Source organism: Phocoena phocoena, chromosome 6 (assembly GCF_963924675.1).
Source record: "Phocoena phocoena chromosome 6, mPhoPho1.1, whole genome shotgun sequence".
In the NCBI taxonomy this organism is placed as follows: domain Eukaryota; kingdom Metazoa; phylum Chordata; class Mammalia; order Artiodactyla; family Phocoenidae; genus Phocoena; species Phocoena phocoena.
This window is the reverse complement of record NC_089224.1, coordinates 45,702,043-45,724,897: the sequence shown is the minus strand read 5'-3', so window position 1 is coordinate 45,724,897 and position 22,855 is coordinate 45,702,043. Positions and strand designations below refer to the sequence as shown.

At 41.6% G+C, this 22,855-nt stretch overlaps 2 protein-coding genes across 2 annotated transcripts in view; one reads left to right on the top strand and one right to left on the bottom strand.

The window, feature by feature from the left end:
* Positions 1–495, bottom strand: part of HACD4 (3-hydroxyacyl-CoA dehydratase 4) — a 29,576-nt gene extending 29,081 nt beyond the window's left edge. Inside the window, exon 1 of the mRNA XM_065879519.1 lies at positions 458–495. Within this exon, the coding sequence (XP_065735591.1) occupies positions 458–495 (38 nt within the window). The remainder of the gene's footprint in view (positions 1–457) is intronic.
* On the top strand, positions 494–12,778 carry LOC136125042 (heterogeneous nuclear ribonucleoprotein U-like protein 2). Its single transcript, XM_065879885.1, is given in 6 exon segments — positions 494–742; positions 10,475–10,724; positions 10,727–11,573; positions 11,575–11,651; positions 11,873–12,058; positions 12,642–12,778. Coding segments are annotated over 6 exon segments (1,746 nt in total).
* Positions 12,779–22,855: the final 10,077 nt, after the last annotated feature.

The window sequence follows — 22,855 nt, the reverse complement described above, 5'->3', positions numbered from 1 at the left end:
CACATGGTGTGTGGGTTAAACTTACACATCCCAGGCTCTACCCTCGTACCACTGGATCAGTTTTTCTGGAACTGGGCCCTGAAATCTACACGTGTGATTGGTGTTTCTGCAGCAAGTAGAGAAAGTCAAGGGAAGGGCTCCAGGTCGGCGGAGGGGGAAGAAAGAAAAAGACGGCAAGAGAGAGCACAAAAGGAAGGGTGGACACGCAGCCTGTCCTTCCATTTCCTCAGCTATAAAATGGGGGAAATAAGTTACTCTTAGGGTTGTCGAGACAACTGAATTAGCTAATACCTGTCCAGAGCCTCACGGAGTGTGGGGCCTAAGTTTGCTCGGGCGCTGGCCGGTGCTCCCCCAGCTCATCAGTATCGGCACCACCCACCGCCCCGTTCCCCACCCTCACCCCCGGCGGCCCCTCCTCCCGTACCCCCTCCTCTCCCTGCTCTGCCGAGCGTCCTACCTGGGCTGCAGCCAGGCGGGCAGCTCCACGGGTCCCATGGGCCGCCGTCTCCAGGCCCTCCACGCCGACCGTGAAGGAACACCCGCCAGGAGCGCTGGAGGGGAGGCCGGACGGCCGGGCGCGGAAGGGCGGGGCCTCTCCTCACGCAGCAATTTACCAAAAAAAAAAGTTCCTGAAGTTCCTGCGGCGGCGGGAGCCAGCTGCACCACCACTGGCACGCCGAGGCGCGGCAGGTGCCCGAGGCTGGGCCGGCCTGGCGGGGGCCCTAACACACCCCAGTCCCAAGTAAGGTGCACCAGGCTCCTTACCCGGCTTCCTAATCTTTGTGTTGAGACTCCGTTGCCGCCTCGTAGAAATTAACGGACCCTAACCCCTGACCCCGGAAGCGCGCAGTCAAGCCATCCCAAAGCCTGCTGGGATGCGTGAGCCCAGGTGCCGCCTCTCATTACTCTCACCTGTGAGAGCGGTTAGGCTAGGACGATTGTGAGCAGGCCTTCCCTGACACTTTTTCAGCCAAGAGGCCTGATTCCTCAGTATCAGACATCCTTGCCCTCTCATTTCTCCTGGGTCCTCACTGATGCTTGCAAATCCTTTTATTCACGTTGTGTTCATCTCCCTATCCTTTGCCCAGCCCTCAGAAACCTCCTGATCACTCAGGCCTATGGCATCACTCTCTCCTTCATGCTCTGGTGACCCACTTGCTACTTTGCTGATAAGATCCAGACCATCTTCCAGCTTCTCTGCCTTCTAAGGGAAATATCCCCAAATAAATTTAAAACAAAACAAACAAAAAGCCAAGAAAGCACTTGCAAGTAAGCAAGACCATATACCCGATTTGGGGAGTTGGAAGGTAGTATCCCCATTCTAGCTAAAGGGAGCTGAACCTTTAAAAAATATGTTAAGGCGCTTGCCGCAGGTCACATGACTGATAAATGGCAGTATTAGAACCTCAAGGTTTTTTGTTTTTGTTTTTCCATTAGGCTAGCTATAGTTTCCTTCCTCCTAGTCCATTCTGACCTGGTACCTCATCTCTCCATTTCTCTGCACCTTCCCTCACCCCCTGCCCTGGGTCAGAAGTTCATCCCTCTCCTGCATTCACCAGTCCCTTCTCAAAGTCATTCCATCAGTTATTACCCACACCTTCTTGCATCTCCATCCTGTCCTTTCCACTGGCTTTCACCACAGTTTAGGAACATCTTCAAATCTCTCCCACCCTAGAATTACACATTTTATTCTTTCTGCTTCTCTCTGGACGTAGTTTTCTCTCTCCTTTTTCTCATAACTCCCTGCCCACTCTCATAATCAGACGCTTCCTTATTTCTTACCATCTTCCTGGTCCATAACACCTTACTATTTAACTTTCCTTCCCAACGCTCTCCAGAAACTGTTCCCTCGGGGAGACTGCCTTGATTTCTTCCCTGAGTCCCCATTCTGCACCCACTGTGTAGATGACCCCACACAGTTCTTGCTCTTGGGGAGAATTTGATGTAAAGAGGAAACTGATTTACAAGCAAACACTGGTGGCTAAGCAGTCATCAATGTCATCAGTGCCCAGGCCAAGCAGCGAGAGAGGAATAAGGTCCTGGATGGACTGGAGTGGGGCGAGAGGAGAAGGCAGAAAGCGACCCTTTATCATAAAACACAGACCCTGCATCTACATCCTCCCTCCTCCTCCCCTTCCACAAGTCTACTGCATTTACCACCTTCACCTCTCTTCCCTGTGCCTCTGCAACTCTGAATGTTAGACTTTTCTCGCCTTCTGTCCTTTCTCTCTCTCTAGACGCCTCCTTTTCTCCAGCTCTATTTCCTCTCAGGTCTGCCCTGGGCCATCTTTTCCCTTTGCCTCCATGTTATTCATCAGCACAGACATCTCCCCACATGGCTTTATCTCCACGCAGATAATGGCTAACTCTATTATCTTCAGCCTCTCTTGTTTTTTTTTAATGAACACTAGTTCTGGCCTTTCAGCAGCTTCTGGATATTTCTGCATGAAAATCCCATTGTAACTTCCAATTGAATCTATTTAAAATAAGCATACTGTCTTTCCTCCCATATCATTATCTAATTTCCTACAGGGAGACCACGGTTTTCCTAGTCATTCGGGTTTAAAATTTAGGAGTCATCATTAAGTCTCCCCATCCAATCTAATTCTATTGATAGAATTATTCTGTTGAGATCACTAGCATTCTACTTCTGTTCCTTATACCCAGAACCCGGGTAAAGGAGACCCAAAAAGAGCTCCTTTTTACTTGCCAAAGAACAAACTACAAACAAACAAAAAACCTTTCAAATTAAGAAGTTAGGGAATTCTACCTTGTTTTCCAAGGAATCAGTGCAGAGGGAGCTTATGAGAGAACATTTTGAGTAGGAAGTGCATTTCTCCCTTTTCGTTGGCAGGGCCTTAGGGCAGGTCCTCTTCAGGTCCTGCCAGCATTACCAAGGCAGACTTCACCAGCCTCCCTGCCTCCTGTCTCTCCTCCTTCTACCCAGACTACCATACATTAGTTGAAGCCTGCTGGAAGTATTTCTTAAAACACAGTCCTGATCCAGCCATTTTTTTCTGGTTGAAATTCTTTGTGGTTCTCTGCTGCCTGTTACAGTCATATCTCATCTTGCCTCTAAGCCGGTCATACACTGACATCTCATACCACCCTATCCCCCACCAATTACAGCAACTCACCATTTCATGAGCACACCAGGCATTTTTTGATCATCATGTGTACCTATGTGAAACTTTTCTCCTCCTTTGAATTTCTCTTCTACTTCTTCCCCTTCATCCCAATATTTACCTGTCAAAGTTCTACTCATTCTTTAAAGCCCTTCCCAGAGCTTCTTCTGGGAGCTGCACTGGTCTAATGGATGTCTATGATGGCATTTACCTTAAGATATTTTTACTGGGGTTCCTGCCTACTCAACTAAATTGTGAATTCCCAGAGGGCTCTACCTCTTACTTACAGTAAGAATTTGACATACTTTAACTTCTATGAACAAAGTCTCTTTTGCCAAAACTACATGATTCTTGGGAGGATTGAATAGGAAAATGTATAGATGAAAATGTGTAAAAGTACCTAGTATGTTGCTTGGCATGATAGGTATCCAAAAATGTCAATTGTCTACTTGTACAGGAGAAGTCAGAGGTCGGGATAGTTCAAGTAACTCAAAGTTAACATGTTCTTGCCTTTAGAAGGAACTTTAACACTATTTGAATATGTCAGTGTTGTTTTCCTTGGGAAAATGTTTAAATTTGTTTTCATCCCTATGAGCACCATTTGGGAAACTAAAGCCTTGAAATACATTTCATGGCAGTAGCAGATTAGCTCAAGAATTTTTTAAACCATACATAAAATGTAATAAGCTACACTATTTCACAATGATCTTCAGAGAAATTAAATCCAGTGGTTGAATATCCTGAGTTTGGACATTTAACCATCCATCTATCCATCACCCTGTTCCTGCATTTTTTTTTTTTTTTTTTTTTTTTTTTTTTTTTTTTTTTTTATGCGTTACGCGGGCCTCTCACTGCTGCGGCCTCTCCCGTTGCGGAGGACAGGCTCCGGACGCGCAGGCTCAGCGGCCATGGCTCACGGGCCCAGCCGCTCCGCGGCATGTGGGATCCTCCCAGACCGGGGCACGAACCCGTGTCCCCTGCATCGGCAGGCGGACTCTCAACCACTGCGCCACCAGGGAAGCCCTGTTCCTGCATTTTTTTTTTTCCCTCCCATTCCTTGGCAATCCCATTTTTGAATGTCAATACTTCATGTGATATTCACTGAGAGCAGAGATGCTGGAAAAGTGCCCCATTGCCCCCTTCTTCTTCCATTACCTACAAAGGGCACTATAAGTATACAGTTATACTCTGATAACTTTCAATTCTAGATTTCCTTTTTATTTCAACCACCTGGAATTTTCAGGGATCACACTCCCAATCCCAATCCCATAACACAATTTGGAAATTTCACAAGCTGCTAGATCCATACATAACCCTAGAGATTATGTTGTCCAATCTTCTTGTTTCAAAGGCACCAAAACTCTAGTTAAAGCTAGGCTGAGATCTCTTTCCACAGCATTGTGCAAAATTTCAGCTGTATTTGCCCAGTTATCTTATCTCACTTGGGCATTAATCATAAATAGTCATCTATTGTAATCTTTGCCTGGACACGCTCTCAGCCTCTATTACCACTCTTTTTCAGCTGATCCAAAGCATTGTTTTTACTTCTCTGCTAGAACTTTAACTATTCATCCTTTAAATGTCTTCCGCCTTTGTGACTCCATTTAAATGGCCATCCTTAGAGTTTGTAATGATTTCTTATCTGCTATTAGAAATAATCTTTACCGCATAGATAACTTTTAAGACCATTGTAGAGATGGTTAATTGTTTTATATTGCTGGTATAAAAGTCTTATTCCATATGGCTGGAGATCGCATGAGTGATATCTATCAGATTACCTGTGAGATAGGGTGAATCTGGTCTTGTGCTGGATCCCAGCCCCCAAGAAGGAGCATCCTCTCAGACTAGTCTGAGGGGCAAGAGTGGCACTGAATAGACGACAAGTAGAATTCAGTCAAGCAAGAACAGAAAAAACTGCTTTACTGGTGCCCAAATCAGAGAATAGCCGGGTAAGGGAGCCACCAGGAGACAGAAATTTAGAACAAAATTTGGACTGATCTTGATTAATCCTAACTGATGATTTTGTTAGCTCCGGCTTGCCTTTACAGGGCTGGGTGATCTCCTCCCACATTTCGAAAAGTCCAGATATGAGCCTTAATTTTTTAAAAATTATAAATCCTTTCTCTATAAAAGCAATAATCAGTTTAAAAAAATAGAATTATAATTTCATTCACAATAGTAACAAAACTAAAGATACCTAGAAATAAAGAAGAAACATACAGATTCTTTAAGAAGGAAGTTATAAAATCTTATTGTCGAATATTAAAAAATGAAACAAATGGAAACATGCTCTTGAATGGAGTCCTTAATGTCCTCCAAATTTAAATTTTCTCCAATTAATCTATGAATGGAAGGAAATTGCAATTAGAATCATAAAAAAAATTTTTTACTGAATAAAGTAATCTTAAAGTCCATACAGAGAAAGAAATTTCTAAGACTAGCCAAAAAATTAATTAAAAGAGGAATAGTGAGGAGGATATACATTACTAGGCAATAAAGTACAAGACATTGTATTGATATAGGAACAAACAAACTGAACAATAGAAGACAATCAAGATCCCAGGAATGGATTTCAACATATATAGGAATTTAATGTTTGACAAACTGAAATTTCAATTCCGTGAGAAAAGGCTCACTTAGTTAATAAATGGCTGGTACACCTGTTTAATCCATCTGGAGGAAAATGTTGGAATGCTATCACACACCACATACAAAAGTAAATTCCCAGTGGATTAAAGAATTAAGTGTATAGAAAAAGTCAGTAAAAACAACTTATAAAATTTAGATGATTATTTGGACACCCTGGGTGTTAGGAAGAGCTGTTCACCAAAACAGGATTATAGAAAAATGTTTTTGTATGGCAAAAGATATCAAAACAGTGCCAAAAGATTAAAATTATATTTGTATTACTGGGATGAACCTAACACTTAGTCATGATATATCATCCTTTTTATATGCTAGTGGATTTGTCTGCTAATATTTTGTTAAGCTTGAAGTCTGCTTTGGTATTAATATAGTTACTCCAGATTTCTTATGATATGTGTCCGCATGGTGCATCTTTTTCCATCCTTTTACTTTTAGCCTATCTTTTTCTTTATATATGAAGTGTAAAAAATAAAAAATTAAAAAATTAAAAAAAATAAAGTATATCTTTTGTAGACAGTATATCATTGGGTCTTACTTTTATATCCAGTCTATAATCTCTGCCTTTTAATGAAAGTATTTAGTTTACACTTAATGCAGTTATTGCTGTGGTTGGGTTAATATCTCCCATCTTGCTATTTGTTTTCTAATTGCTTTTTCAATCTTTTTTCCTCCTTGCCTGGCATTTTTGGAATTATCAAGTACTTTGGGGAATTTCATTTCATGTCCTATATTGGCTTTTCAGCTATAGTTTTGTTTTATATTTTAGTGGTTGCTCTAGGAATTATCATATACATCCTTAACTTATTATAATCTACATTGAGTTAATATTATACCACATCACATATATTATAAAAAAATTAAAGCAGAATTCTTCCATTTTTCCTTTCCATTAGTTCTGCTATTTCTGTATTCTGCCATATATTTTACTACTACATATACTATAAATCCCACAATAAATTTTCATTTTTTAGAAAGTTAATTGTCTTTTAAATAAATTTTAAATAAGGAGGAAAGACCTTTACCTTTACTACATATTTACCATTTTTTGCAATTCTTCATTCCCTCACATAGATTCCTATTTTCTATCTATCATTTCTCTTTATGCTTAAGAACTTCTTTTAGTATTTCTTCTAATACAGGGCTTACAGCAATGAATTATCTGTTTCTGTCTCTATTTCACCTTATTTTGAATGATATTTTTACTCTCTATAAAATTCTATGTTTCCACATTTCCTCCTTTTAATTTCTTTTACTGTTAGTATTTTTTGCTCTAATACAATTAAATTGCATCTAATTTTTGTGGACCTTGTGACCCAGGGCAGGTGTGATATAAGAAGAACTTGAGCCTAAACATGTATATATATTTTTATTACTTCATTTCTTAGGTATAAAATAATTTCAGACTGTCTTGCCATTGTGGTGCCCTTGGTGTAAAGATCTGTTCATATTTAACAGACACTAAGGTGTGTATGAAGAAAGGTTTGGGAGTTTTATTCTAATTCTGATGAGGTGTAGAGCTCAAAGCAAATTATTTACTCACGTGAAGCCATTTTGCTTCATTTGTAAAATGAAGTAAATAAACTGACTTATGTTTATAAGAACTGTGACCAAAATAAGACCAGATAATGATATTCATAATTATAATAATTACAATGATAGCTAAATACATCGAGAGCTGACTATTGCTAGTCTCTATTCTAAACACCTTATGTGATTTAACTGATTTGCTCCTCCAGCAAAGCTACGATGATGTAATATTAATTATTTCCATTTTACAGATGAGAAAACTAGAATACAGATAATTTTAGTAAATTATCCAGGATTTTAACACTGCCAGTAAGCAGTGAAGCTAAGATTTGAACTCAGGTGATTGAAAACTGCCTTTACACACATAACTGGTTTTCAAATGCTGAATTTAAAATTTTGCTTCAAAATCTTGGGAGGCAGAATTTACTAAACAAACAGTACATTGGCTGGTCTTTACACGAATCTAAAATCTGTCCTGGGTTCCAGAGGAGATGTTTTCCCCTTCAACTTAATTTAATTACATCTGAAGCTATTTTGACATCCATCCATCACCATCGTATTTATCCAGACAGCTGTCACATTAAAGCAGTTGAATCTATCACCCTCAACTCATGGCAACTAATAGACCCTCCCTCTCCCTTGACTGTGCCTTTTGCTCCGGCTGTTGCCTTATCTGCCTCCTTCTATTTGCAGCCAAGCTGGCATGCTTTTCAGACCCTTTCTGCCTGGGTTTTCTCCTTCACTTGACATTGTTAACCACTTCCTGTGGCCACTGCTGTCCTCTACTTCTGCCCTCTTTCTCCCTCTTTGGATCTTCGTTTCACGCTTTACATCTATGATAACCTATATAGTGATTGTTTGTATGTCTGCCTCCCCATCACACTTTGAGCTTTCTGAACATGGGAATCCATGCCTTCGCTGCCCACCACCCCCACCCCACCATCTCAACCTGGCAGGACACCAAGTGAGGAGTAGCTACTCAGGAAATGGTGTTTAATGTTATTTGAAACAGCTACCATTGAGAATGTTGGCAGGTAATCCCATAACGACTCCTTGGGGATGGTAAAGAATCCTATTCCAGGAAAATCAAGGGAAGTTTTTCTCCACGTCCGGGAGATTGTGCATGTTTAAAGACCCAGGGGAAGAATGCTATGGAGCACAAGTGTTTAAACTTATTTAAGAAATGGAGACGGGAAACTCCCTGGAGCAGCATTGTAGGAAGGACTCCAGGGAATGCACAGGAGAGGGAAGCAACCTCACATTGTCAGCTCTACTCTTCCTGAACTAAAGTTCCCTCTATCTCAGAGAACAAATGTGATAAAAAATTTCCTTGAACGTCAGAAACATTTTAATAGGAACATTATTAGCTCTTTAAAAAACATACTGTGTTGAAGATCTTTGGTGATTAGGCTTTAACATTTTTGGCTTTGGAGATTTGAGAGCTACATCAAAATGGGATTATTTCACCTTCAAGATGTGTGTGACCTCAGTAAGGTGCAAACCTGAATTGGACCCACCTGCTGGGAGGCTAGAGTGCAGATAGAGCTGTGTGAGTTTAGCTCCCAAGGTGCATCAGCCTCAAAGGGGGCTTACCGTATTGTATGGCCCTGCCATTTGTGTGTAGCTGGGAACAGATATACGATACTGGTGTTTGAGTTTTGCTGAAGGTCTTAAGGACACAGTCCTCACAAATGTCACAGTATATTTTATTTTATTTTTTATTTTTTTTAAATTTATTTATTTTATTTATTTATTTTTGGCTGTGTTGGGTCTTCATTGCTGCGTGTGGGCTTTCTCTAGTTGCAGTGAGCAGGGGCTACTCTTTGTTGAGGTGTGTGGGCTTCTCATTGTGGTGGCTTCTCTTGTTGTACAGCATGGCCTCTAGGTGCACGGGCTTCAGTAGTTGCAGCACACAGGCTCAGTAGTTGTGGCTCACGGGCTCTAGAGCACAGGCTCAGTAGTTGTGGTGCACGGACTTAGTTGCTCCACAGCATGTGGGATCTTCCCAGACCAGGGAGAGCATATTTTAAAAGAAGATAATGTTGATGGGTAATGAACTGAACAGAAAAATCTTTAAAATGATAACTAAACTATAATGATGTATTGTCAAAATTTGTTAAATATCTTTTTTAAAATCATAGTAATATAAAATGGATAACCAACAAGGACCTCCTATATAGCACAGGGAACTAGATATTGATAAGATTACTCAATTTCTTACAGTAATATGTAAGGGAAAAGAATCTGAAAAGAATAGATATATACATGTGTAACTGAATCACTTTGCTGTACACCTGAAATTAACACAACATTGTAAATCAACTATACTTCAACGAACACAAAACAAAACAAAAAAACAAACAAAAACTCATAGAAATACAAAGATCAAGTTGCATTAGTACTCAAGAGAACTTTTTGGTAAGGAACTCATCCCTTGAAGCTCTAGTTTCCTCATCTGTAAAGTTCTAACTTCACAGCACTGAGGTGGGAATAAATTAGATTTTGTTTGGTGTGTATTTGTGCATATAAACATAAACACTTAGCCCAGTGCCTGGCCCAATATTATAGATGAAATTCAACAAATTATTTATTAAAATATATACTTTACAAGTATGATACACCCACTTTGGTGACAAAATATTTCTGCGGCTAATCAATAGGAATTGACATGTTAACTCTTTCCTCATCTAACAGGTATTATCTTATCCTGACAGAAGTTATGGTGAGATAAACATCATCCTTCTTAAAATAAACTGGTCACTTGTTTTGTAAATGTTTTAGTTGATTAGGTTTTGTTATGCTTTTAAAAATCTAAGTGGCAAATAATGCAAAAATAGTTTCTTAAATTGGCTTGAAATGTAATTTTTAATAGGATATTTCAGGTTCACATTGTATTTAATTTTTCACCAAGCATTTTTATATACTGTATATAAATCCATATGTGGAATATATTCTCTACTAAATTCACTGGCAAATAAACAAAAGCTTTCTGAGCCTTTAAAAAGTGCCAAGAGAGGGCTTCCCTGGTGGCGCAGTGGTTGAGAGTCCGCCTGCCGATGCAGGGGACACAGGTTCGTGCCCCTGTCCGGGAAGATCTCACATGCCGCTAAGCGGCTGGGCCCGTGAGCCATGGCCGCTGAGCTTGCTCGTTTGGAGCCTGTGCTCCGCAACGGGAGAGGGGAAAAAAAAAAGTGCCGAGAGAGGCCACACAGCCGCCGCTGGAGCCCCCGGAGGCGGCAGCCGTGGAGGCCGCGGCTGAGCCCTATGCTTCCGAGAAACTGGCGGGGGAGGCCACAGCCGAGTCAGGTCGGGTGACCGGTGGCAAAGAGCAGGGCACCGGCAAAGGGGAGGAAGATGAGCCAGAGGATCAGAGTGGAGACGAGACGCCGGGATCCAAGGCGCCGGGTGACAAGGCCGCAGAGGAACAGGTTCAAAGTCTCCACCACCCCCGGAAGAAGAGGCAAAAGGTGAGGAAGAGGATCAGATTCTTGTGAACCTGGACACGTATACCTCGGATCTCCATTTTCAGGTGAGCAAAGACCGCTATGGAGGGCAGCCACTTTTCTCAGAGAAGTTCCACACCCTTTGGTCTGGGGCAAGAAGTACTTATGGAGTGACAAAGGGGAAAGTCTGCTTTGAGGCCAAGATAACCCAGAATCTCCCAATGAAAGAAGGCTGCACAGAGGTTTCTCTCCTTCGAGTTGGATGGTCTGTTGATTTTTCCCATCCAGAGCTTGGTGAGGATGGATTCTCTTATGGTTTCAGTGGACGAGGACTCGAGGCAGAGAATGGGCAGTTTGAGGAATTTGGCCAGACTTTTGGGGAGAATGATGTCATTGGCTGCTTTGCCAATTTTGAGGTTGAAGAAGTAGAACTTTCCTTTTCCAAGAATGGAGAAGACCTTGGTGTGGCATTCTGTATCAACAAGGAATCCGTGGCTGACCGGGCCCTTCTACCCCATGTCCTCTGCAAAAATTGTGTTGTAGAATTATATTTTGTTCAGAAGGAGGAACCTTTCTTCCCACCGCCAGAAGAGTTTGTGTTCATCCATGCCGTGCCTGTGGAGGAGCACGTGCTCACTGCAGTCCCTCCCAAGACCATAGAGGAGTGTGAGGTGATTCTGATGGTGGGACTGCCTGGATCTGGAAAGACCCAGTGGGCACTGAAATATGCAAAAGAAAACCCTGGGAAAAGATACAATGTCCTGGGAGCTGAGACTGTGCTCAATCAAATAAGGACGAAGGGGCTTGAGGAGCCACAGATGGACCCCAAGCTGAGACCTTTTAGTTCAGCAAGCTTCCCAGTGCCCTAGTAAGCTGGTCCAGATTGCTTCCCGGATAAAGAGGAACTTCATTCTTTTTTTTTTTTTTTTCCCGGTACACGGGCCTCTCACTGTTGTGGCCTCTCCCGTTGTGGAGCACAGGCTCCAGATGCGCAGGCTCAGCGGCCATGGCTCATGGGCCCAGCCGCTCCGCGGCATGTGGGATCTTCCCGGACTGGAGCACGAACCCGCGTCCCCTGCAACGGCAGGCGGACTCTCAACCACTGCGCCACCAGGGAAGCCCAGAACTTCCTTCTTGATCAGTGTAACGTGTACAACTCTGGCCAATGGCGAATGGCGGAAGCTATTGCTGTTCAAGACTTTCTCTCAGAAAGTGTGGTGGTCGTCCCTAATGAGGAGGACTGGAAGAAGAGGCTGGAGCTGAGGAAGGAAGTGGAGGGAGATGATGTGCCTGAGTCTATAATGCTGGAGATGAAAGGTGGGCTAAACTCTACAAGTTAGGGATCCTGTCCTTGGTCCATGCACGCCTCACTAGAGCCTCTTAGCACCTGGAGGATTTTCCACATGTAAAGTGTAAATCTGTGGAATAAATTAATGGGTGTGATCACTTGAAGATTAATGAATGAGCAGAGTGAATGGTTAAAAAAGTGCCAAGAGATGTTTCTGAGGACACATACAGCTTTTTTTTTTTTTCTTTGTGGTACGCGGGCCTCTCACCCTTGTGGCCTCTCCTGTTGCGGAGCACAGGCTCCAGACGCGCAGGCTCAGCGCCCACGGCTCATGGGCCCAGCCACTCCGCGGCATGTGGGATCTTCCCGGACCGGGGCACGAACCCGTGTCCCCTGCATCGGCAGGTGGACTCTCAACCACTGTGCCACCAGGGAAGCCCACACATACAGCTTTTGATGTATACACAGGAGAGATGTGAACTCTTAATTTAGCAACAGAACTTTTGAAAGGTGGAAGCACTAAGAGATCACAAAACCAAATGGCTACTCCCAGAGGTACCATTTCTGAGGAGTGAACTTTTCTGAGACGCTCTTTTTCTCTTCACTCAACAGGGTCAGTAAGATGCATCGGCTCTCTTAGCGTAGTGAGAGAGATGAACAAAGAGATATCTGATTGTGGGAATAGGGGAGACCACAGACTGTGGGAGAAGTTCACAATTGAAGGGAGGCCACCACTGGCCATGAGATGATCTGAGTCAGTGTGTGGTCACTGAGGCGTGAGAACCAAGGTGACTGTATTCCTTTCCAAGGGCCGTAACAAAGTACCACAGACTAGGTGACTTAAAACAACAGAAATGTTTTATCTCACAGTTCTGGGGGCTAGAAATCCAGAATCGAAGTGTTGGCAGGACCATGTTCTATCTGAAGACTGTAGAGAAGTCTCCTTCCTTGCCCCTTTCTAACTTCTGGTGGCTGCTGGCAATCCTTGCCTTGTAGGTACATCGCTCCACTCTCTGCATCCACCTTCACATGGCCTGCTTCTCTGTGTGTCTGTGTCCAAATCCCTGAATAAACTGTGATATTGATAATGTGGCCCCAAGCCTCACATAAACTTGAAGACAACACTGAATGAATACACATCAGTGATGCATTATTTATCATTGCTGGGCTTAGGTGGAGAGCAGGAAGTCTAAGAAGGGGGAGAACTTTCTGTACCTGTCAGTGTGTCAGGTCTGGTAGGAGTGCATCTCAGGAATTCCTGCCCCACCTTTCTCCCTTTCCCTCACTTCTCCTTATCTGCCATCATCTTTATCCAAATGCTTTCCTTGGTTCTCCTTCTCCTGTGAAATCACGTGTAATGTCCAGAATAGATGGAAGGCATGCTCAGGATTGGGATGATGGCTAGGGTGAAAGATGTGTTCCTGTCCCAGCTTAAGTTTAGGACTTATTGAGAACAGAAATTGCCAATTTTGTCATCATGGTCACAATCTTCTTTTATCAGCTGATAGCCCTACTATCAGCTTCCTTCTGCATTGTGAGGTTATCGTAAAGATTATTTAAGATAACTATTTTCTCTGTCAAATGAAGCAGTTGGAAGATTACCCTTTGAAGAAAGTTATAAAAATTCTAAATTTGGGGAAACCTTCAAGATGGTGGAGGAGTAAGACGTGGAGATCACCTTCCTCCCCACAAATACATCAGAAATACATCTACATGTGGAACAACTTCTACAGAACACCTATTCCTAAAGAACTCTGGCAGAAGACCTCAGACTTCCCAAAAGGCAAGAAACTCCCCACGTACCTGGGTAGGGCAAAAGAAAAAGCAGAGGCAAAACAATAGGGACAGGACCTGCACCTCTGGGAGGGAGCTGTGAAGGAGGAAAGGTTTCCACAAACTAGGAAGCCCCTTCACTGGCGGACACAGGGGGTGGCGGAGGGGGGAAGCTTCGGAGCCACAGAGGAGAGCACAGCAACAGGGGTGCAGAGGGCAAAGTGGAGAGATTCCCGCACAGAGGAGCCATGCCGACCAGCACTGACCAGCCTGAGAGACTTGTCGGCTCACCCGCCGGGTCGGGCGGGGGCTGGGAGTTGAGGCTCGGGCTTCGGTCGGATCCCAGGGAGAGGACTGGGGTTGGCTGCGTCAACACAGGCTGAAGGGGCTAGTGCGCCACAGCTAGCCGGGACGGAGTCCGGGAAAAAGTATGGACCTGCCGAAGAGGCAAGAGACCATTGTTTTGGGGTGCCCGAGGAGAGGGGATTCAGAGCACCGCCTAAATGAGCTCCAGAGACGGGCGCGAGCCATGGCTATCAGCACAGACCCCAGAGACGGGCATGAGACGCTGAGGCTGCTGCTGCAGCCACCAAGAAGCCTGTGTGCAAGCACAGGTCACTATCCACACCTCCCCTCCCGGGAGCCTGTGCAGCCCGCCACTGCCAGGGTCCCGTGATCCAGGGACAACTTCCCTGGGCGGAACGCATGGCGTGCCTCAGGCTGGCGCAACGTCATGCCGGCCTCTGCCGCTGCAGGCTCACCCTGCATTCCGTACCCCTCCCTCCCCCTGGCCTGAGTGAGCCAGAACCCCCGAATCAGCTGCTCCTTTAAACCCGTCCTGTCTGGGTAAAGAACAGACTCCCTCAGGTGACCTACACTCAGAGGCGGGGCCAAATCCAAAGCTGAACCGCGGGAGCTGTGCGAACAAAGAAGAGAAAGGGAAATTTCTCCCAGCAGCCTCAGGAGCAGTGGATTAAGTCCCCACAATCAACTTGATGTACCCTGAATCTGTGGAATACCTGAATAGACAACAAATCATTCCAAAATCGAGGCAGTGGGCTTTGTGTGATTTTGTCTATATAGCTTTTCTTTTACCATTTGTCTTAGGGTTCTGTCTGTCCTTTTTTTTTTTTTTTCTTAGTATAGTTTTTAGCACTTCTTATCATTGGTAGATTTGTCTTTTGCTTTGGCTGCTCTCTCTTTCTTTCTTTTCTTTTCTTTTTATTTTTAATACTTTAAAAAAATTTTTAATAACTTTCTTTCTTTCTTTCTTCTTTTCTCTCTTTTCTTTTGAGCCATGTAGCTGACAGGGTCTTGGTGCTCTGGCCGGGTGTCAGGCCTGTGCCTCTGAGGTGGGAGAGCCGAGTTCAGGACATTGGTCCACCAGAGACCTCCCAGCTCCACATAATATCAAACAGCGAAAGCTCTCCCAGAGATCTCAGTCTCAATGCTAAGACCCAGCTCCTCTCAACGACCAGCAAGCCACAGTGCTGTACACCCTATGCCAAACAACTAACAAGACAGGAACACAGCCCACCAATCAGCAGAGAGGCTGCCTAAAATCATAATAAGGCCACAGACACCAAAAACACACTGCCAGGACTGGTCCTGCCCACCAGAAAGACAAGATCAGTCTCATCCACCATAAAACGAGCACCAGTCCCCTCCACCAGGAAGCCTACACAACCCACTGAACCAACCTTAGCCACTGGGGGCAGTCACCAAAAACAATGGGAACTATGAACATGCAGGCTGTGAAAAGGAGACCCCAAACACAGTAAGATAAGCAAAATGAGAAGACAGAGAAACACACAGCAGATGAAGGAGCAAGGTAAAAACCCACCAGACTAAACAAATGAAGAGGAAATAGGTAGTCTACCTGAAAAAGAATTCAGAGTAATGATAGTAAAGATGATACAAAATCTTGGAAATAGAATGGAGAAAATGCAAGAAACGTTTAACAAGGACCTAGAAGAACAAAAGAGCAAACAAACAATGATGAACAACACAATAAATGAAATTTAAAAGTTTCTAGAAAGAATAAGTAGCAGAATAACTGAGGCAGAAGAACAGATAAGTGACCTGGAAGATAAAATAATGGAAATAACTAACATAGAGCCGAATAAAGAAAAAAGAATGAAAAGAATTGAGGACAGTCTCAGAGACCTCTGGGACAACATTAAACACACCAACATTCGAATTACACGGGTCCCAGAAGAAGAAGAGAAACAGAAAGGGATGAGAAAATATTTGAAGAGATTATAGTTGAAAACTTCCCTGATATGGGAAAGAAAACACTCAGGCAAGTCCAGGAACCACAGAGAGTCCCATACAGGATAAATCCAAGGAGAAACACACCAAGACACATATTAATCAAACCATCAAAAATTAAAAACAAAGAAAATATATTAAAAGCAGCAAGGGAAAAACAACAAATAACATACAAGGGAATCCCCATAAGGTTAACAGCCTATCTTTCAGCAGAAAATTGGCAAGCCAGAAGGGAGTGGCAGGACATATTTAAAGTGGTGAAAGGGAAAAACCTACAACAAAGATTACTCTATCCAGCAGGGATCTCATTCAGATTTGATGGAGAAATTAAAACCTTTACAGACAAGCAAAAGCTAAGAGAATTTAGCACCACCAAACCAGCTTTACAACAAATGCTAAAGGAACTTCTCTAGGCAGGAAACACAAGAGAAGGAAAAGACCTACAATAACAAACCAAAAATGATTAAGAAAATGGTAATAGTAACACACATATCAATAACTACCTTAAATGTAAATGGATTAAATGCTCCAACCAAAATATATAGAGTGGCTGAATGGATACAAAAACAAGACCCATATATATGCTGTCTACAAGAGACCCACTTCAGACCTAAGGACACATACAGGCTGAAAGTGAGGGGATGGAAAAAGATATACCATGCAAATGGAAATCAAAAGAAAGCTGGAGTAGCAATTCTCATATCAGACAAAATAGACTTTAAAATAAGGACTATTACAAGAGACAAAGAAGAACACTACATAATGATCAAGGGATCAATCCAAGAAGAAGATATAACAACTGGAAATATTTATGCACCCAACATAGGAGCACCTCAATACATAAGGCAAATACTAACAGCCAGAAAAGGGGAAATCGACAGTAACACAATCATAGTAGGGGAGTTTTACACCTCACTTTCACCAACGGACAGATCATCCAAAATGAAAATAAATAGGGAAACACAAGCTTTAAATGATACATTAAACAAGATGGAATTAATTGATATTTATAGGACATTCCATCCAAAAACAACAGAATACACATTTTTCTCAAGTGCTCATGGAACATTCTCCAGGACAGATCATATCTTGGGTCACAAATCAAGCCTTGGTAAATTTAAGAAAATTAAAATTGTATTAAGTATCATTTCCGACCACAACACTATGAGACTAGATATCAATTACAGGAAAAAAATCTGGAAAAACTACAAACACATGGAGGCTAAACAATACACTACTAAACAACCAAGAGATCACTGAAGAAATCAAAGGGGAAATCAAAAAATACATACAAACAGTTGACAATGAAAACACAATGACCCAAAACATATGGGATGCAGCAAAAGCAGTTCTAAAGGGAAGTTTATAGCAATACAATCCTACCTCAGGAAACAAGAAACAGCTCAAATAAACAACCTAACCTTACACCTAAAACAATTAGAGAAAGAAGAACAAACAAAACCCAAAGTTAGTAGAAAGAAAGAAATCATAAAGATCAGATCAGAAATAAATGAAAAAGAAATGAAGGAAACAATAGCAAAGATCAATAAAACTAAAAGCTGGTTCTTTGAGAAGATAAACAAAATTGATAAACCATTAGCCAGAGTCACCAAGAAAAAAAGGGAGAAGATTCAAATCAATAGAATTAGAAATGAAAAAGGAGAAGTAACAACTGACACTGCAGAAATAGAAAGGATCATGAGAGATTACTACAAGCAACTCTATGTCAATAAAATGGACAACCAGGAAGAAATGGGCAAATTCTTAGAAAAGCACAAACTTCCGAGACTGAACCAGGAAGAACTAGAAAATATAAACAGACCAATCACAAGCACTGAAATTGAAAATGTGATTAAAAATCTTCCTACAAGAAAAAGCTCAAGACCAGATAGCTTCACAGGCGAATTCTATCAAACATTTAGAGAAGAGTTAACACCTATCCTTCTCAAAGTCTTCCAAAATATAGCAGAGGGAGGAACACTCCCAAACTCATTCTATGAGGTCACCTTCACACTGATACCAAACAAAGATGTCACAAAGAAAGAAAACTACAGGCCAATATCACTGAGCAACATAGATGCAAAAATCCTCAACAAAATACTAGCAAACAGAATCCAGCAGCAAATTAAAAGGATCATACACCATGATCAAGTGGGGCTTATCCCAGAAATGCAAGGATTCTTCAATATATGCAAATCAATCAATGTGATACACCATATTAACAAATTGAAGAATAAAAAGCATATGATCATCTCAGTAAGGGCAGAAAAAGCTTTCAACAAAATTCAACACCCATTTATGATAAAAACCCTCCAGAAAGTAGGCATAGAGGGAACTTACCTCAACATAATAAAGGCCATAGATGACAAACCCACAGCCAACGTCATCCTCAATGGTGAAAACCCGAAACCATTTCCTCTAAGATCAGGAACAAGACAAGAATGTCCGCTCTCACCACTATTATTCAGCATAGTCTTGGAAGTCCTAACCATGGGAAACAGAGAAGAAAAAGAAATAAAAGGAATCCAAATCAGAAAAGAAGAGGTAAAACAGTTACTGTTTGCAGATGACATGATACTATACATAGAGAATCCTAAAGATGCCACCAGAAAACTACTAGAGCTAATCAATGAATTTGGTAAAGTAGCAGGATACAAAATTAATGCACAGAATTCTCTTGCTTTCCTATACACTAATGATGAAAAATCTGAAAGAGAAATTAAGGAAACACTCCCATTTACCACTGCAATAAAAAGAATAAAATACCTAGGAATAAGCCTACCTAAGGCAACAAAAGACCTGTATGCAGAAAACTATAAGAAACTGATGAAAGAAATTAAGGATGATACAAACAGTTGGAGAGATATACCATATTCTTGGATTGGAAGAATCAACATTGTGAAAATGACTATACTACCCAAAGCAGTCTACAGATTCAGTGCAATCCCTATCAAACTACCAATGGCATTTTTCACAGAACTAGAACAAAAAATTTCACAATATATATGGATACACAAAAGACCCTGAATAGCCAAAGCACTCGTGAGAAAAAAAAACGGAGCTGGAGGAATCAGGCCCCTTGACTTCAGACTATACTACAAAGCTACAGTAATCAAGGCAGTATGGTACTGGCACAAAAACAGAAATATAGATCAATGGAACAGGATAGAAAGTCCAGATATAAACCCATGCACATATGGTCACCTTATTTTTGATAAAGGAGGCAAGAATATACAATGGAGAAAAGACAGCCTCTTCAGTAAGTGCTGCTGGGAAAACTGGACAGCTACATGTAAAAGAATGAAATTAGAACGCTCCATAACACCGTACACAAAGATAAACTCAAAATGGATTAAAAACCTAAATTTAAGGCTAGACACTATAAAACTCTTAGAGGAAAACACAGGCAGAACACTCTATGACATAAATCACAGCAAGATCCTTTTTGACCCACCTCCTAGAGAAATGGAAATAAAAACAGAAATAAACAAATGGGACCTAATGAAACTTAAATGCTTTTGCACAGCAACGGAAACCGTAAACAAGACGAAAAGACAACCCTTAGAATGAGAGAAAATATTTGCAAATGAAGCAACTGACAAAGGATTAATCTCCAAAATTTACAAGCAGATCATGCAGCTCAATATCAAAAAACAAACAACCCAATCAAAAAAATGGGCAGAAGACCTAAATAGACATTTCTCCAAAGGAGATATACAGATTGCCAACAAACACATGAAAGCATGTTCAGCATCACTAATCATTAGAGAAATGCAAATCAAAACCACAATGAGGTATCACCTCTCACCAGTCAGAATAGCCATCATCAAAAAATCTAGAAACAATAAATGCTGGAGAGGGTGTGGAGAAAAGGGAACCCTCTTGCACTGTTGGTGGGAATGTAAATTGATACAGCCACTATGGAGAACAGTATGGAGGTTACTTTAAAAAGCTGAAAATAGAACTACCATACATCCCAGCAATCCCTCTACTGGGCATATACCCTGAGAAAACCACAATTCAAAAAGAGTCATGTACCACAAAGTTCATTGCAGCTCTATTTCCAATAGCCAGGAAATGGAAGCAACCTAGGTGTCCATCAACAGATGAACGGATTAAGAAAATGTGACACATATATACAATGGAATATTATTCAGCCATAAAAAGAAACGAAATTGAGTTATTTGTAGTGAGGTGAATGGACCTAGAGTCTGTCATACAGAGTGATGTCAGAAAGAGAAAAACAGATACCGTGTACTAACACATATATATAGAATCTAAAAAAAAAAAATGGTTCTGAAGAATCTATGGGTAGGACAGGAATAAAGACGCAGACGTAGAGAATGCACTTGAGGACATGGGGAGGGGGAAGGGTAAGCTGGGACAAAGTGAGAGAGTGGCATTGTCATATATACACTACCAAACGTAAAATAGATAGCTAGTGGGAAGCAGCCGCATAGCGCAGAGAGATCAGCTCGGTGCTTTGTGACCACCTAGAGGGGTGGGATAGGGAAGGTGGGAGGGAGATGTAAGAGGGAGGAGCTATGGGGATATATGTATATGTATAGCTGATTCACTTTGTTATAAAGCAGAAATTAACACACCATTGTAAAGCAATTATACTCCAATAAAGATGTTAAAAAAAAAAGAATACTAAATTTGGGAGACATTGATTATAAAAGTGAACTAAAAGATAGTAGGCATTTAATTTTTAAGTAAAATTTTATACATAAATCAAGTATAATATTTATATTTCAAGGATAAGTAAATAATTTATTTTAGTAAAAATTCATTAATAAACTAATATTTACAAATGATCAAAATAATCTTAATCCAGAAAACTGACTGAAAATATTACCCTAATTCATAAAAAAAAAAAATTGCTCAGAAATATTACACTGATTTGAGGAGACATCTAAAATGATACTGGTAATCAACTCCAAATTAGTTATGTAAGTGACGTATTTCTTGATCCTGAAATCTTCTTGTAAGCTGCTCAATGAACAGAGAATGCCTTTGGATTTCTACATGAATAACTTGCCAGGCACAGTTGTTATACTTTTGGGCTTGCAAGTAGTTGTGGATTCATCAGAAGTAATTCTTTATTCCAAGTCTGATATCCTCCCCTTTGTGAGAATCATTGGCCCTCCTGCCTGGTTTTCTGCTCCAGACACACTCCTGCCTTCTCCATTTGCTGATAAAGTCCACTTCGGAGTCTCTCTAAACTGCTTTCATTTCAAGATTGGAAGACATTCAGGTTGAAAGTGTTGAAGATCTGCTACAGCATTTCTTTGATGGTAGTGAAAGCACTTTCCTTTGGAAACTGGTCAATTTTTGAAACCTGGAAGAATCCAAAGTTGCTCCTGTCCTTTAGACATCTCAGCGGAAATTTTCCTCCTAGGTTTTCTAAATGTTGTAAAATCTTCCAGTTGCTCCTCCTTCAAAAGTGACAGTCCAGAGAGCAGTCAGTAGGGGATAGAAGTAGCACCAAGGACAAATATGGCAAGCTCCACCTGGTCATCGTGGGCCCCTTTACTATGTACTCCTCCCTCGGAGAGAGCTAGGCTGTGGATCACTTTTGATTGCATAGATTCAACATCTCTGAATTTGTATATCTGTGGGAACTTTTGTTTTACATGACATTTCAGGGTCCCCGTACTTTCCGATTTTTGTTTACTATTTTTCAATAATATACAAAACTCTGTAGCATCATTGGACAGTGATACACATGCTCTATTTTAGAATCATGATAAATATAAACTATCTGCTATGAAACACCAACAATCAGTTAAGTGAAAACAAAACAATGTCTTTGCCTTAGTTTAATTATTCTGTGCATAGCCTATTGTGGCTTTCCTTCCTCGAGTTAACGTTGCTTGTGCTCGTTCCAATCAAGATGACTGTCTCTGGGTGAAATGCTTGTTTAGATACAGTATTTGGTATGGTTTTCAAGACTTCGTTTTAGCTAACTGTGCTTTATCACAAACTTGCACTTCGAAGATCTTCTAAGATGATTATGTACATTGAGATTTTGTTTAGTTTTTTCCTAGCAAAATCAGAATTGTGGAATGTGTGAAATTTGTCTTTGTTCTCCTATCTCCCCGTTTAGCTGTGCTCACGTCATTTCTACTCACAGTATTCCTCTTTTCCTCCCTCAGCAGTAAAGCAGAATGATGGAGAGTGCCAGTGCTGAAGCCAGGCTACCTTGGTTTGGATCAGATGTGCCCCCTACAAACTTAAGCAGCTAATGAACTGCCTGGGCCTCAGGTCTTTGCTTACTCACAGGGCTTAGGAGAGTGGCCAGCAACTGTCGGTATTCAGTAAAACTTAGCTGCTTGTGATTATTAAACTCTATGATACCGGCCTGCTCTCCACTGGTTGCCATGATTCCTTCCGTGCTGTGAACTAATGAAGACTCAGGATGCTAACAGTCCCCACTCTTCCTTCTAATTTTATTGAAGATTAACCGTGTGTAGGGCTCTGTTTTAAATACTAGGGATACAGACACAACAAAGAAAAGGAGCTAGGACCCCTGCCTTCAAGATGCTCACATCTTGACCAAGAAGTGGGCAAGGACCTCTAGTAACGTGATAAGAGCCATTAAATATAATATAGTGTGAAGAGTTATCTAGAAGGACTGAGTCATCCCTCTGGGAATGGGGAAGGTAGTGAAGAGCCAGGGACATCCTCAGAGAGTAGTTGGTCTTGCAGGAGGAGAGTTGGAGAACGCTGTCCAGGTGGAGAGAACATTCTTGTCAAAGGCATGGAATGGTCCACATTGG